This window comes from Falco cherrug, chromosome 5, assembly GCF_023634085.1.
Source record: "Falco cherrug isolate bFalChe1 chromosome 5, bFalChe1.pri, whole genome shotgun sequence".
Classification (NCBI taxonomy): Eukaryota; Metazoa; Chordata; class Aves; order Falconiformes; family Falconidae; genus Falco; species Falco cherrug.
This window is the reverse complement of record NC_073701.1, coordinates 17041198-17058178: the sequence shown is the minus strand read 5'-3', so window position 1 is coordinate 17058178 and position 16981 is coordinate 17041198. Positions and strand designations below refer to the sequence as shown.

Genomic DNA, 16981 nt, shown 5'->3' with positions numbered 1-16981 from the left:
TTGTTATAGCATGAATTGTTCACAAAGACTAAGGTTCTTCACATGCACCTGGGCATGTCCTGCATAAAAGACCGTTTCTGGACATGGAATTCAAAACTGTAACTATGACGAGCAGAAGTTCCCAAACGCCTTTATAGGTGGATTCCTGGACCTTCTAAGCCTTGTCGGCAAGTGTCAGCTATACAAAAGCCTATGGTATTTTTTCTTCTAGCAGGTTTACAGCACAATAGGAAAGGAGTTTTCCAGAAAGACAGAGAGAGGGAAAAAATGAATGTGGAGCATTTGCCTCTGAAACGCACTGTATTAGACTTGCAGTTGGTGTAAACAAGTGCAACTCCAATCCTGAGTGACTTCCCAGCAGGTAGGTCTAAGTAATAAGGTGTAACTAATCATTCCCTTCCACTATCAGTGTTCCTCCAGTGCTCCTCAAGTAAACTTGTTGGAGAACATGTTAACTTGAAACGTGTTTTTTTTCATCTCCAGTCCAGTAATTATTCTTTTTTTACAGATATTTTTCCCATTCATTAGTGAATTAAATATGACTGTTTAAAAATTAGTCCACTAAAGGACTTTTTTGTTTGTTTATTTTTAAATTATTAAGTAATGGCAGTTGATTACCAGCAATGGCAATAATAGCACTTTACACTTCATTTGTGCACATTAATGAAGTAGCATTAATACTGCATGTATTTCTTCAGCTACTTCTAGTATCAAGAATAGATTGCCTCTGTAATTTTGCTCACCACAATTTTCCCATTGCTAATCCACAGCAAAAATTCTGCAATTTCATCCACTTTGATAACTTCACTACAGTTCTCTTCAGACCAAATATAGCAGCACAGAACTACATTCTTTACCTTTCTATACTGCCTCAGCATGGCACTGAAGAGACCAAAATTCACAGCTATATGACTTAAAAAGACTGCATCAAGCAAGGCACAGAAGATCAGAAGCACGGTCTTTAGTCTCATCCACTTCATTACTGATACTATAATTAAGATGCTGCTAGGTAGTATAGCAGGATAGTAAGTTAAACTTTGTGGCAGTTATGTGAATTAAGGAAATTGAGTGTTAGCAACCTATATAAAAAACAGTAAAGGCAAAATGTATGAAAATGAAGAAAACAAGATTGTGTTTGCAATGTACTTCTGCAACTGTGACTCAAAATCCAGTCTCATAAAGTGAGGTTTAAGCCACAGACCCACTGACATAAGACATTAAACTCCCTCCAAAAGGACTGGAAACCCTCCACATAAGAAGACATACTACAGGAAGAGTCCATTTTGAGTTCTGACTCAAAGGGATTGCTGAGGCCTTATGAAAGCTTGAAATGTGTTAAGTCTAGTCATAGCAGTTGCAAGTGGAATGTACGCTATTAAAAACACTGAATAGTTTATGATAAGCACACAGATACCATACATTCAGGTATACTCTTCTGCATCCAGAAGTTATTTGAGTCCTACCTGGTTTTCATGGCATGGACCTTGGCAATACTCAGTCAAACTTTCCAGCGTCTGGTTCACAAGAGCCACGTTCCTCTCATTGATGTAAAGCCCCAGTAAGCCCAGCCCACCTGTCGTGCTTCCACAGATACAGTCCAAAAACTGAAGGGTCTCGCAAACAAGGTTGTAATTTGTTTTATTGTTCTGATGTCTTAAAAAATTCTGGTGGATGGAGAAAAGGAACACCCACACACACACAAAAAAAAAAAAAGAAAAGAAAAAAAAAAAAGAAAAAAAAGAGTTAGAGTCAAGTCAAATACAGTCTTTTTTCATGAAATATTGAACGGTACAATTTACAACCACACAACCGCTGTACCTTAGGTACTGAAGTACACTGCACTGTAGAAAATATATTAGGCCTTCATGCAGCAATTGAGAACTATTATCCAATTAAATCAGTAGAGAAAGGAGGGCTTAAGAAAGTGAACTTTGAAAACATGTGCATTGGCCTTAAATGTCTTGTATATGTCCTGGATACCTGCCCCCGTCCATCTACTACGACTTCTCTTGAAAGCTTCTTGCCCCACAGATGAGCAGGTGTGGTTGGCACATTACGACTGCTCCTTGGCAGTGTCAGTGCAAAATAATAGCTTAGCTCAAACCACTCCCAACACTGCTTTAAAGGAGGCTGCTGGACATGGCACTGAGGTATATTTGCAGAAAATTCATTTAGCAAAGGTTGCTATGGGGACAGTAATTTCTACCAGAGGAACTGATAGCAGGGATACACATAGCATCTTAAAGCCTTCAATCTTAATACCTAGGGAAAAGAGCAGTACCCAAACCTTGCCCAGAAACTTCCTGTGGTCTTCATGCCTGTGGTAAGTGATCCACCATTTGCGCACAGAAAATGTACTAACAGGGACATTTAGATACTTCTCAATTCCATGTACCTATGCTGCAGTCCCCAAGCAATTCTGAGGACACAAACATGATGGGCTCAACCACAGCAAGCAAGTGGTTCTTGAAGAGTTATTTTATTCCTTGGACCAAAAGAAGAGTATTTTAGACACCCCTCCTCTGTAACAGGAGGCAGACACAGGCATGTTTTTCTTATGAAGTTCCAGCTCCTGTAATACTTCTTTTGGAGCTCAGCAAAAAGACTTTACCTGGAGCTCTCGGTTGTGGTTCTCGCACAGCAGCTGAAGAAATCTCAGTATTGGCTGCATGATTGCAATGGCAGGGCTCATGATTGCTTCTTCTGCGGACTTCTCTTCTGCATTTGCAGCATCTGCCCCTGAACCCATAAGATCTATTTCTGGGTCCATTTCTCTTCTATACACTGAGTAAGCCTTGGATGTTGCAGAAGATGCTTCGGTTAACTGTCCTTTCATACCCTCTTTCAGATGCAGAGTTGAGTCCTTTACTGAAAAGAAGATAATTTTCCCTCATTTTTGAAACTCTTTCTCCTCATTTAATTAAACAATAAGAAAACAATAATAATGAATGCAACTTTTTCTTTGTTGGTGCCTAATTTTTCGAAGACCTCTAGGCAACTTACAAAGAGTATCAAAGCAACATTCATGCAGGGATAGCATGTTCCAAATAAACCACAAACCAGAGTGAAACAGAACATTAAAACAAAAAGCCCTACTATTTCTCTCCCATATACAATAAATGATGAGAACAATAGAAGGACCACAGGGTGGGAAATCAGTTCCTGTGCTTGCTCTTGTGAAATATTCCTATTAGCAGCAGCCTCTACTACTGCTTCTCTAAAAATATGGTTCTATATCTTCTACTGGTGTAAACTGGCATAGCTTCACTAATTTCGACAAAGCTAACTCCTTGTAACTGGCTTAAAAGATGGCCTATAGAGGAAAACAGTCAAAAGATGCAAATGATTAATAGTAATGATTAATAGTAAAGCTTATTGATCAACTTAACATAGTATCAGTGGTGCAGTACATGCAGTTTGAATATAATGCACTTCTCGCCTCTTTTACATGGGTGCCTCCTTACCTCTCTTTTTGGGAACAGAGATGGTTAGGTCACTATCGTCATCTTTCTTTTTGCTCCCCAAATCAATAGTGTTCACTGTCACTGTCGATCGTATCTCCTGCTGAGCAGCTTTCATGCGGTCATAGAGGACTTTAAAGAATTTTTCTGACTTTTTTTGCTCCTTCAGTTGCTGGTAAGTTGAATACTGCAAAAAATATATTCTTTAGGTATCAATCTTCTAAGGAAGAGGAAATCCAAAAATACACTATTTTTTGTGAAACAAATGATGAATAATTACTTCACTTACACAGAACAAATGTTGGCCACTGCCTGGCCAGTTCTTTCACAAAGTGATATACAAGGCTGGTAACAAAGATTGATGATAACATTTTTGAATTTGGATAAAATGGTGAACACTGCTATTTGCAACCTTTAAAATGTCACAATATTACACTTAAATTACTTTGTGACACTCTCCATTTCTCCAGGCATTCTAGAGTTATAATATTCCATCTACAAATAATAGTGAAAAGTAATTGTTATTATGTAACAACAAGAGGAAGCATGAAGCATCTAATGAGTACTGTTACAGTTTAGACTATATACATTTTTTTATGCTTCACACAGAATCGGAATTAATATTTTAGGTTATTAAGTCCAGTCCCTTACTATTACTGTCAAGCAAACTGAGTACCACTTTCAATAGTTTACAAACCCTGTCTTAAAGTAAAAGCTTTTTACAGCCCCTAACAATTAATTTTAGACAGCCGCAACAAAATTTCACTGCATTAATGTTTTCTGGATGCTCTCTAAGGGTCACAGACTGTGTTATCTTTTTTACAGGATAGGATTCCTCTCATTTAACTTGTATAGTCCTGCAATGAGGTGTAAGTTGGTTATTTATGCTCCCTTCACAGGCAATGATGAAGTATAGGGAAATGCAGGGAGTGATTCACACCATCTCTCCTCTCTTATGATAACCGCGGATCATAGAGTAAGAATAAACAACCACCTTACTTGACTAAAGTTGCGTGAGACGGATACCATTCACAAAAATGAGAATATGTAGTTTAAAGCAGTTATTTTCTATGGACTGGGATATTTGTCTTCTCAAATTCCCAATTTTCTCTCTTTAGAGATTCTGATAAATGTCCCTAAACATTTCCAGAAAATAACTTAATTTTACTGTTATTATAAACTTGAAAGTATTGTAATTTTTAATTACAATCAAGAGACTGGAGACAATGCTCATATGGCAACAGCCCCATTAAAAGAAGCACTGTGCTATACAGAAAGGGACAGTTGAAAAATGTCTTCTTCTATTGAAAAGTACACACTATGAGATAAGTAACAGGGCATATTTACATTTGTATTATAGATATACACATTAGAGTGATACATGTTTCACAGAACTCACAGCAAAAAGGCTCTTTTTGTCTCCAGACTACATGCATTTGAAAATCAATATGTGAACAAGCAAATGAAATAAATACCTGTGTTTGTGTATTTCCACCTTCAAGCAACGCAATACCAAGCAAAATGCCTTCTGAGAAAATTCTGTCATTTTTGGTGTTTACTATAACATCTATGACTAGTTCTGATGCACCTTCTTTATCCAGAAGGCACTGAATATCAAACATGGTTACCCCAGACTTATCTGAGTCTTGTCCTGAAAATCCACCTGCAAATTAGACAAACAAATACCTTTCATTTTTGGTTCACTTATGTATATAAAAATGAATTTATTAGTAATAATAATTTGTCTCATGCACACAGTAGCAATGGGAATAAATTTAATTTAAAACTTCTGTTTCAAGCAAAATTTCCCTTGATACCAACAAGATTTTTGTGTGAAATGGCAATGTTGGGTTCTGAGAGTAAGAAATAAAACAAAACCCCAAACCATTGTTCTGTCTTGATATTGAGATAATAAAGAAATTGGAAATTACACTGATTAGTCCACAAACCCCCTTTTTTAAGTCTACTCCTGCATATGCTGAACTATGTGTATGTTCAGTGCTCTGAGACCACTTTTAAATCTGCTTTTCAATCTCAGGCCTAATCTATACAAAGATTGTGTCCTGGTGAATTCACTCCGGTTACGGCTAAGTCTTTCAAGCTAAATGCTTTTGCCAATAGAACTCCTAGACCATTAACATCACAACGACTTTCTTTAGGAACAGAAACGTGAATTAATCCAAATTAAAGGTGTGGTTTTAAGGAATTTTGTTAAATCATATAGTTCATTAAATCAACCATCTTTTATTATCACAGATTATCATCTTTCCTGCTATACTTATGTTTATATAGATGTAACTGCATCTACTTAATTAGAAAAAATATAGTACTACTTTAATCACTCAGTACTGCTTTGATTAAACCAGTTAAAATGGTTCAGACTTTGTTCCTGATGAAGCCATACACACACACACAAATATATACACACACAAACTTTCTAGAGACAGAACTAAAAAACCAGTAAATCTTTACTCTCCTGTGTGTCAGGGAGCAAAATTTGGTGTCCAGGATATTAAGACTGTAAACATTTCCAGTGTCTACACTGAACTAGTCAAGGAGGATCAGCTGGGTAATATTTGGAAATGTCCACAAATCTGGGCATGCCTTTAATATAGGCTGAAAATGCAATGACCTGGCTCTGTACCTAGCTTCTGTCTCATTTCCTATGACATACACTATTTTGGGTTTTCTTAGAAATCACTCTACAGTAATTTCCTGTGGCTTCTATAACAGGATCATACAAAAAGTTAGGTTATAAGGGACCTACACAGATCATCTACTGAAACTTTCTGCTTGTGGTAGTTAACAGCAGGTCCATCAGAGTCTGTCTGGTAAAGTTCTAACTACAACTCACACATTCTACAGCCCCCTGGGGAAATCTGTCCCACTGCCTAACCAGGATCTTCGTGAGAAGCTTTTCCTTGCATCTTATTTTTTTCATGTATCAATAAAGGATCTGGAATTTTTTAAAAAAATATTTAATTTCCAGAAACAGCAACATCTTTGTTCACATGTGTTGTGCTTTGCTGAATTTCTGGATGTGAATTTACCAGCAAATTAAAATGGTGTTACCAGTTGGACACACATTGAATGACTGGTTGGGGGGCATGGGGAAAGTCCCTACTTTGGTACCACCAAATGCACACCAGCCATCTGAGACAAGTGCATGCAACTTAAAAATAGGAAAAGTCTGATACTACCTCCCTTCTCACTGGTTAGAGAATGTATTTGATTTATTTACCAACTGAATCCCTGGAGCACTTCCAATGTGCCTATTAGAAAAATGGTGCTGCTAATTTTGTTCTCTTTAAATGATCTGTGTTGATTTACCTCCCACTTGTGCAGTTTTGCTGTAGCTGGCAGACAGAGGCCCAGTCATACCACTTCCATATTCTCCTTTAAAGTAGCGATATAGCAGTATTTTCCTTAAAGTGTTGCCCTTTAAGAGAAAGATAAAAATAGAAGAAATTAAGACTTCTGGCCAATTTCCTTTGTTTGAAAAGCAAGCTGTTTAACATAGATACATAATTTATTAGGTCTTTGCATTATAATTAGTAAGCATACAAATAGTAAAGTTGTCCAAAAACCAAACATCTAATGGTCTTACCCAACAAATCTCATGGGAAGAATTCTAGAATACTGTTGTATAAACTTTCTTTCAAGTTTATTTTAAACTTATTGATTGTAAATAAACTAACTCCACCTCAATAATTCTTATAGGCTATCTGTAAGATGTGTATATTGAAATAAATTTTACAGAGTCAATGCTGTGCAGTCAGTGTGTCTGTGCCCTACCCCACCATGGCAGCACTTTCTTCCTATTTTCTGAAGCTAAGTAGTATCACTCCCTTTTCTCTGATCTCAGATAATCCAGCTGATCACCTGAAAGAAGCCACATCACATGAAATATTAAAACAGTGATATGACATTTGATAGAACAGCTTAAAACACATTCTCTGTATCTCCTTGTTCCTTTACTTCCAAAACCACAACCAGTCAAAATTTGCATGCAGCTCTCTGAAGATCTTCCCTTTCATTTTGCTTATGCTCTGCAACATAAGACATGTTGAATTAAGAGTCAGGAGGAGCAATTACTTGGCATTTTTATTTTGTCTTCAGTCTCTTGGGAACACCTGCAGTCAATACTTAGCTTTACAGAGGCAGGAGGTGGCACAACTGTAGGTGAATGCGTAACCTAAGATTTTATAAAGAAAAGAGTATGGCAAGGTCTCTGATGATTACCACAGAAGGGGTAAAATTGTTCATTTCAACAGCTTGCCAGTAAAATGGGATAACTTCTTCCTTACTTTTACTCACCTACTGGTTTTAATGAAAAATGGTTCTTACAAATATGTGCATCACAAGCATTCTCAGTACTTACCAGCTCACCAGCGCCTGCTCATTAGTGCAGCAGTCAACTTTTCAATTGAAACATCTCTGTGGCCACCACAGAACGCAAGCAGTGGGGAAGCAAGACCCAGACACACCTCAAGCAGCACTACCCATGCTCCCATTGTTAATTTAGCATTATTTCCAAGAGTAACCCCATGCCACAGTGGGGCTTCTCTGCTTCATGGACCTCAAAGCCAATGGGCTTGTCCACCTCAAACAAGTGCCAGAACGCAGTACTCGGTATGTGTAGCCTGGCAACATAGAACTACCATCCTTTCTTCCATTTTGATGTTTTAATTTGATAATAGTCTATACAGAGTTCCCTCAAACAGCCAAGAAAAGGACAAGGCCTACAGTAAAATATCAAAAGCTATAAATACAATGACTGCAAGAAAAATAAAAAGCATCACCTACACATCCGTGGTGCCAGGGAATTTATTAGGGTAGATTTTCCAGGTGAGCTTAAGCCAGTGTGCTCTAGACTACACAGGAAGACAAAGAACCAGAAGTCTCTGAGGACCGCACACAGAGACAGATTCCTCTTCAGCCTAGTTTGTGATGGGGTTTAACCCTGCATGCATGGACAAGGTACACTAACCAAGCTCATAACAGATTTTGAGATGGCGAAGGGAACCAGCTCTTCCTTCTCAACATCCTGTCTCTAGCTGCGAGCAACTCCAGTGTCTCAGAGGAAAGTGAACCTCATTTTCCTCATCTCCTGAAGAAGACATACATACTATTGAAGAGAAAAAAGTCCCCACCAGAATTGATAAAGATGTACTAAGAACCAGGATAGAGTCCTTTTTCAAACTCTCTCAGGCATATATAGCACAGAATCGTAAAATCGTATCACACAAATAGGATCATAGAGCAGAAACCCTTCCTAACTCCAGACTAGGACCTCATCCAGAATGGGCACTGCATTGAGACAAGATCTTTTAATCAGAAAGGCTGGCATTTGCCATACCACTTGATTAACACTCAGCCTGAGGCAACATCCTCAACCAGCAATCTATGCAGCCTGTTGATGACTAACAGAGCACCGTGGTAAATTATATAAACAGTCACAGTGCAGTCACGGGAAGAAACAGCAAAATCCATCTATATATAGTTAAGAACAATACCCGTGGTCACAAGCTTTGTTGTTCAATCAAAACAGCCTTTATTTTATCAGGAAGAATGTTTAAGACCATGAAATAGCACTTGACTAATGAACTAACTGAATGGTTTAGTGCTTGGGTCTTATCGGCTGGCAGCAAGTAAGTGTTAGCACAGCTCAGATCTTCCTGCCTCATTACCTTCAAAGTCACCAGGAGAGGCAGTGATATGAAGATGCTTCTCCAGCTGGCTACAGAAAGGGGAAACCTGCTCTACCCGTATCCAAACTAAGGCACGGACTTCACTTCTTGTCGCAAAGAGCAAGTCTTAATTATTAGGATTCCTGCTCTGGTTTAACTCCTTCTCTTAATCTCCCAGGAATGTAGACAACACTTAAGAGTTCTAAGTAGCCGAGGTGTTAAAAGTCCAGGACATCGTGTTTGAAAAGTAGGAAAGTGGTGGAACCTCTGCTTTGGCTCACAGTTGTGCCAAAAATGTGCCCTCAGGCTCAGCTCACGTAACTGTAAGCTCAGGATCTTCCTCCCCTTTGTGATGACCCTTAGCAGCCATACGACTTCCCTGAGTCTTGTGAAATTAGCTGCCATTGCACAGAGCAGAAGAGCCCAGCCGTATGAACTGGAGTTGAGAAATGCGCAAATGCTCATGCAATGTATCAGAAACACCGGTCACCTCCAGCATATAACTGTGTGAGGCACCAAGCTAGAAAATGCCAGAAAGACCCTGCTTCCAGAAGAAGTGCTGATCCCACTAGTGTAGGCGTCTGGGTACGCTTTTATGGGAATGGCAAAATACATTTTCAAGAACAGCCCCATCATATGGATGAGACAAACTGCTGCCAGGGCAAGTGAGACAGCCATGCCATTGATGTCCTTGTAAATGGTTTCCTAACATAGTACAGCCACAGAATTAATACTGCCGAAAAGCAAACGAACACAGCAGTAGCATGAATAAGCCAGTCTGCAGCAACTATTACTGACACTCATGTTACTGAAGCAGAGGCCAAAAATAAAAGCACGCTAGGCGGCACAGTGCTATCCTCCCTGACTAGGTTTCTACACATGGCAGAAGTCCCAACCTTCCAAGCTGAATCTCTCCCTTGCTGGCTACAATACGCTTTCTTTTATACCTCTTATTAGGGTATGGAAGTGGCATGTAAACATCACTCAGCTGACTGCAATCCTTCTATAATGGCTAGAACATTGTATAGCTTTGAAAAAAACACAATGAAACATAACAGTCTTATTGTTGCCCGTGAATACCACTGCATTGTCTCTAACAAAGGCTAGGATAAAGACTGAGGACACAAGAAAGCAACAACTGGTTATTGTTGTTGCAGTTTTAAATAGCTAGGGATTGACAGACAAAAGTTTCCAATAGGGAAAAAATTATTCCAATAGGAACATGTAGACACAAACAAATTACGTTTTCTCAGTCCATATTTCATTATACTAGTTGGTCTTTAAACTTGATTTAAATGATTTAATACAATGGTTTATTATTCACTTTCCTTCTCCGAGCCTGCAAAAGGCTGGTTCCGCATAAGGGTGGGGTGTTCCGTGTGGGTAAACAATGGCTGAGAGAGGTACGTAAGGCTTGTCATGGTTACTTATATCAGGACAAGCCCAACGTGTAACACTCCCCAAAATTATTTGTCCTATCTTACATATCCTTGAACACTTCTTAAGGAATTGCAATGATATTTATGATGTTCAGAAGGCTGAATGAGATGATGTGGTGATCTCTTCCGTTTTCACTCTACGTTAAAATAATGAAATGCTCAGATTATCAGTGATAACACAGAAAAGGCAGCCACAGTCAACCAGTATTTCTATGATATAGTGGATAATGTATTGAGTATATTTTAGTATTAGTCCAGGAGGATGCATGCAAATTAGGCTTGTTAAATCTTCAGATATGAATAACTTGCAACCAAGTCTAAAAGAGGAGCTGGCTGCGATCTCTGGTCTATTCATGCAGGTTTTCAGGAAGTTTGGAACAGATATAAAATCCCAGATAACTCTCTGGGAGAAATCTAATGTGAAATGATACTCTTAATAAAGTACATGGGAGTACTTTTTATACCTTTTACTGATACCAAACCCACTGCAGTGAGTTTGGTAACAATTCTGGGAAAAAGAAAGGAAGAGCTGATTTTGAGCTCCATTAACACAAAATTAAAGGAAGCTACTATAAACCAATAGCAGTTGTAATGTGTTGTAATAATTGCTTCAATATGCGTTTAAGAAAAACAGACCTCAAACTTCTGAAGATTATCTTCTGACTATGCTAATAATGAAAATACCATTCTGGTAGTTTGTTAAAACTGGTGGCGTGACACAATCCTGTCAGGCAAAACTCTTGATTAAGTAACACCACAAGGACAGTCATCAAATGGTTTAACTGCTACGTCACTGACAGAATTCAACATGCCATTTAAAGCAAGAAATCATAAATGAGTGCATGGGCTTCTAACGGGCAACCTCATACAGTATTTATTGTCTGCCTGATTTTTTTTCCGTGAAATAGAAGAACACAGAAAATAATTATTAATAGCATTTTAAAAGTGCACAAGTAGAAAAGGGGGTGAGGTCAAGTCACAAATAACAACCTAGGCATCGTTTATTAAACTGACTAGAAGCAAACAATATAAGCCTCATTATGTCCAGTTATAGATGTAATAATAAGAAAAAGCAGAACACCAGAAAATGGAGGGCTCTGTTCTAGGAGGCCATGACTCTGGGGAAGAATGGAAGGTCTCAAGTGAAAAATCAGTGGAATGGTAACTCCCAAACGCACACAATTCTGGAAAGGATAACAGATCTATTATGCAGGATTCTATTAGGTAGGGCACTATCTTACTTCTCCACATGCAGGGGCACATTATCATAGGAATACTGCATCACAAGTTGGTGTCCACAATTCAAGAATGCTGACAAACTGGATTAGGTTTGGAGAAGCTCCACAAGAGTGATTAGAGAGTAAAAGATGCTGTCTCATCAGAAATTCAAGGCTTCCCATCTACTGAGCTTATCAGTCTAAACACGAACTACATGAACTCTGTTTCTGACTATCTACATGAGAAATCTGATAATGGATGACTCCAGTCTAGAAGATAAAGGTATAAGACACACTAGTGAGAAGCTGAAGACAGAGAAATTCAGCTAGAAAAGAGGTAAAGGCAGTTGTGTTACTCAGTTTGTGGGTTATGATTTTTTTTTTGTTGTTTTATATAACAGTAATGGCATTTAGCTATTGGAACAGCTTAAGAAGAGGTGTGATAGTCTCTGTTGCTGGCAGTTACTAAATCACAACTGCGTGGCTTCTCAGACAGAAACTATTTGAAGATCTTGTGGTCTACATTAGGAGAACAAGCTGGGTGACAGAAACATGTCATCTCACATAATCTACGAAGACATCATGCCACCTTTTCCTGTAGTAAATATAGATGAGGCTAGAAGCCTGGCTTTCTATGAAGGCGGTTAAAAATACACCTACTTCTACACATTTCTTCTCATCATTTATAAATGAAATTTCTATTCTGCTTGGTCTGAGTGTCTGCCTTAGGATGACTTTTTTTGTTGTTTTTCACCTATTTTCAAACTATTTTGTTTCCTTATTTCCCTTGGAATCAAAACACGGCGGAAGTAGTTTTGTGCAAGTGGCTTCTGTGAAGATACCATGTATGGAAGTTTTCTAACCCTTTAAATTATGATTCAGCCTCGAAATGTAAGATGGTACAGACATTTTCTCATCTCCAAAATAGATCAACTGAGGCATACAGCTACCATATGCAGTGTTGCACAAGCACTAGACTAGGAATAGAGTCCCAGAGTCTTGATTCCTACCGTGTCCACAAAGCGGAAAATTTCTGTCTTCTGCTTGCAAGCTGGGGGAGGTTGGTTGTTTTAGGGTGTTGGTTGTTGTTTGTTTGTTTTTATAGAGTGAGCTTTTTCCTGGTTTTGATCTTTTTGCAACAAGATGTTTTCATAGCCAACTGATAGTTGAAACGGATATATTTTTACCAATAAAATATGGCATCTAACAGCAGAGTTATTTGCACACTGGGATGTTCACTCACCCCAGGGAGAAAGCACTTTTAAACATGAGGTTGGGTCCAGCTGGTGTCCAGCTCTGCTTCCCCTAAAATCAATAGGAAATTTGCTAGCAACTTCAGGAGGAGAAGAAGCAGACATGTACTTTGCCTGGCAAAAGTTTTTATACAACTCTAGAAAGAAAAAAACCCCAAAATATGCACCAGACTTCATGACACAGTTCTCCTAGGAGAGCAGAACTGGCCACCCACACCTCTCAGCTGTCTCTCATTAGGCAGACACCCCACATTTCAAATGTGCCATTGTTCAATCCTACACAAATCTGGTATTAATCCCACGTGTCTTAATACAAATTGCCTACATCACAAATGCTAACTGACAAACCTGAGGCTGTAACCTAGTGCAGAGGTTCATTAACAGGTTCAGATAAAATGAAGGACCACAAACAACCCTTCTCTAAACTCAAACTACACTGGTTTTAAAAGCAGTTAATTTTTTGGCAGTCTTTTAATTCTTCTTTCCTTTGCAGTTCCAGGTTCCATAGAAAGCTGGAAGCTTAAGTAGCAAAATATTGCAAAATATATGCTATTGCCAGTCTATTTTCAATAGAGATAGTGAAAAGAATACTGGACTCGTTGCAAGAAAACCAGTTTTTGCCTGGTAACTGTCCAATTTTGCACCCTGAAGAAACTCAGGAAAGTGTCTTATTAAAAGAAAGGTGGGTTGTGGGTTTTTTGGCAGTATCTCTAAAAGTCTCCACTATGATGCATCAGGAAAGAAAACCTGTTTGGATTAGTGAAAACCTTAGCATTGGGGCATTCTGACTTAGACTGAGAAGCAGACAGTTTTAAAATACAGTTTGATTTTGCATATTATAAAAATTTTACCATTGGCCCATAAAATATTACTAGCTTTCAAATGTCCATTTTTTTTTTTTTTGATCCAAATGTAAGATCTATATATGTATTTAAACAGGTGCATATATAGAACAGGTCTTTGTTGTGGGCAAGTATTATTGTTAATATCTGTCACTTCTCCTGTTGCTCATTTGGTTATGTTGTTTCCATCAGTAGTCATAAATTGTGCACTTATAAAACAGATCATGTTTGCACCTGTGTAATTAATCCTTCCTTTGCAACTTTCTCTAGCACAAGATAAAGCATTGAGATGCTCAATAACCCAAGTTCTTCACCACTGAAAGAAAACAATGCAAGATTTGATCACGATTGTTCAGAAGCATTTATAACTGCACCATCAGCAACATACTGTAGAAAAAGACCAGAACTGAAAAGCATAATTTTCAACAACTAAAATTATCCAACTCTTATGCTGCAGGGGGTAAACTTTCAAAGCAACGCAAAGGGAGTTATGCACACAAATCCTATTATTTGTTACAGGATTTCTGTGTGGAACTCCTCACGCTCTACAAGAACAATTTACCTCTAAGTGTCCTAACGCGAATATTTACCAAAACAGACACTTAATTTCCAGATGCATACTTATGAGTGCTACTGTGCTTTGACATTTTAAGAGCAATTTGAAACAGGTAGCTTAGGGAAAAATAATAGAAGTGGCCAAACAGTATTTTCATTACATTATTCTGTTTCACTGTTTTGCTATTACATTGAACTTCAAAGCCAAAGCATTACTGATACCCGATTTACTAGGTAAGGTATGCACTGCAGATGCACTGCCTGTCCTATTTTGCATGAGATATGCTAGGATCATCACTTGGTGGCTCAGGATTTGCAAAGTGGCTGAGGAGCCACTTCTATATTTCAGTTTTCACCTGCTCATTTTTACCCACCACCAGCTCCAATGATTTCACGACTTCATCCTTGTCTGTTAGTAAATATTGATGAAGACATTTCAGAAATTCAGAATTTGTTCTAAGGCATTCCAGGTACTCATGTCACTGCTTACGTCTGAAGAAACCTATGCATTTTCCAAATCAGGTTATCAGGATTATTTTGCAATCCAGGTTACCAGGCCTCTGGAAATTTTTCAGTGGATTTGACATGAGTTTTGGGTTGTATTAATACCAAATGAGTACTTCATGGTTTGGGTTTTTACTGTGGAAATGTCATTAAGCTGTGACCTGTGCCATCTTCTCCATTATATAGCAATACTCCCAGTAAATACTAATTGCTCAGCTAGAACTACCCTGTATGTTTATATTATTAAAAAAAAAAAGATAGCATCATTAAAAGAAACTATTTCTCAGCATTTATTACCTTGCAAAATAATCTCGGGAAATGTGCCTTGTCTCAAAACAATCCTGAGACCTCATCAAAACTATTTTTCCTCTAATGCCACTCATTTCTGCCTGAATGCTACTACATCCAGTACGCGTAACTGCCAGATTCTGTCCTCCCATGATTTACAGATGTGCTTTTGACAATGATCTGCAACCCCATCTACAGCGCCCTGAGAACTAGCCTGAGAGAATGACCAGCACACCTGATGCTTCTGAAGAACACCCCTTGCAATCTTAGATGAAATCAGACACCAAATTATTGCTGATTTATAGAATCATACAATAATGGAATGGTTTGGGTTGGAAGGGACCTTAAAGATCATCTAGTTCCAACCCCACTGCCATGGACAGAGACACCTACCACTAGACCAGGTTGCTCACAGCCCCATCCAGCCTGGCCTTGAACACTTCCAGGGACGGGGTATCCACAGCTTCTCTGGGCAACCTGTTCCAGTTCCTCATCGCCCTCACAGTAAAGAATTTCTACCTAATATCTAATCTAAATCTACCCTCTTTCAGCTTAAAGCCATTACCCCTTGTCCTATCCCTACATACCCTTGTAAAAAGTCCCTCTGCAGCTTTTCTGCAGGTCCCCTTCAGGCACTGGAAGGCTGCTATAACGTCTCCCTGGAGCCTTCTCCAGGCTGAACAACCCCGACTCTCTCAGCCTGTCTTCACCAGAGGGGTGCTCCAGCCCTCTGGTCATCTTCATGGCCCTCCTGTGGACACGCTCCAACAGGTCCACATCCTTCTCATGTTGAGGGCCCAGAGCATAATGCAGCACTGCAGGTGGGGTCTCACCAGAGCGGAGTAGAGGGGGAGAACCACCTCCCTTGGCCAGCTGGCCATGCTTCTTGTGATGCAGCCCAGGATTCGGTTGGCTTTCTGGGCTGCAACCACACATTGCTGGTCCATGTTGATCTTCTCATCCACCAGGACCCCCAAGTCTTTCTTCTCAGGGATGCTCTCAATTTCTTGGACTTCAGGCATTAAGGAGAAAAACAAATGTTTGTGTGTGTGTGTGTTGTTGTCTACCTTCAAGTATACTTGCCTTTCTACGTGCTTAAAGACTGTACAAAATCAGGCCTTAAAGAACTTAAAAGGACAGACCTGAATTTACTTTAAATTTGCGACAAGCCAACATACAAAGCTGGGCCAAGTGAGTTCACACTCCTACAGTCTGGCACAGACTGTGGATACTGCAAAGGAAAACATGCTAAAACATGTTTAAGCAGCTCCTACCCATGCAGCGAAGCGCGAGTGGCTAAAGGAAGCCAACCTTGCGGCAGTTCAGAGCAGCAGCAATATTTAAACTGCTAGTGTTATCAATGGTATATAGGAATATAGTCTTAGCATCTACCTTGCTGGAAAATGAATGCACGTCAGCTTGAAAGGATGGCCTGGATGGGGTCAAGATACAGCATGAGATGTCCTAAGTGCTAACTGCAGCGAGAAGCAGATTCTCCCTCCGGTCTGTGCTGCACAGCATGGCAAAGAAAACAAAGCAACTTCCTCCATTTCTAAGCAGAGGAGAACAAATGCCAGCTGGAGTAAAACTGCACTGTTTTCACTATATCTACGAAATTAGGAGGCATTTCAGACTAACAGAAGAGTAAAGTTAGACAACACTACAAATTTAGCACTTAAGTCTTTATTAGCTACCCATTTTGACAGGGATAATTTGAAAGTATTTGTAATTT

The 16981-nt window shown here is 39.0% G+C and overlaps 1 protein-coding gene across 3 annotated transcripts in view; it reads right to left on the bottom strand.

Moving 5' to 3' along the window:
- Positions 1-16981, bottom strand: part of ITPR2 (inositol 1,4,5-trisphosphate receptor type 2) — a 268243-nt gene that overhangs the window by 74648 nt on the left and 176614 nt on the right. For all 3 annotated transcript variants that reach the window (XM_055712925.1, XM_055712926.1, XM_055712927.1), the window contains 5 exons: positions 6792-6900; positions 4937-5124; positions 3465-3648; positions 2612-2868; positions 1464-1664 (listed from right to left, as the gene is read on the bottom strand). In XM_055712925.1, coding sequence (XP_055568900.1) covers positions 1464-1664; positions 2612-2868; positions 3465-3648; positions 4937-5124; positions 6792-6900 — 939 coding nt within the window. The remainder of the gene's footprint in view (positions 1-1463; positions 1665-2611; positions 2869-3464; positions 3649-4936; positions 5125-6791; positions 6901-16981) is intronic.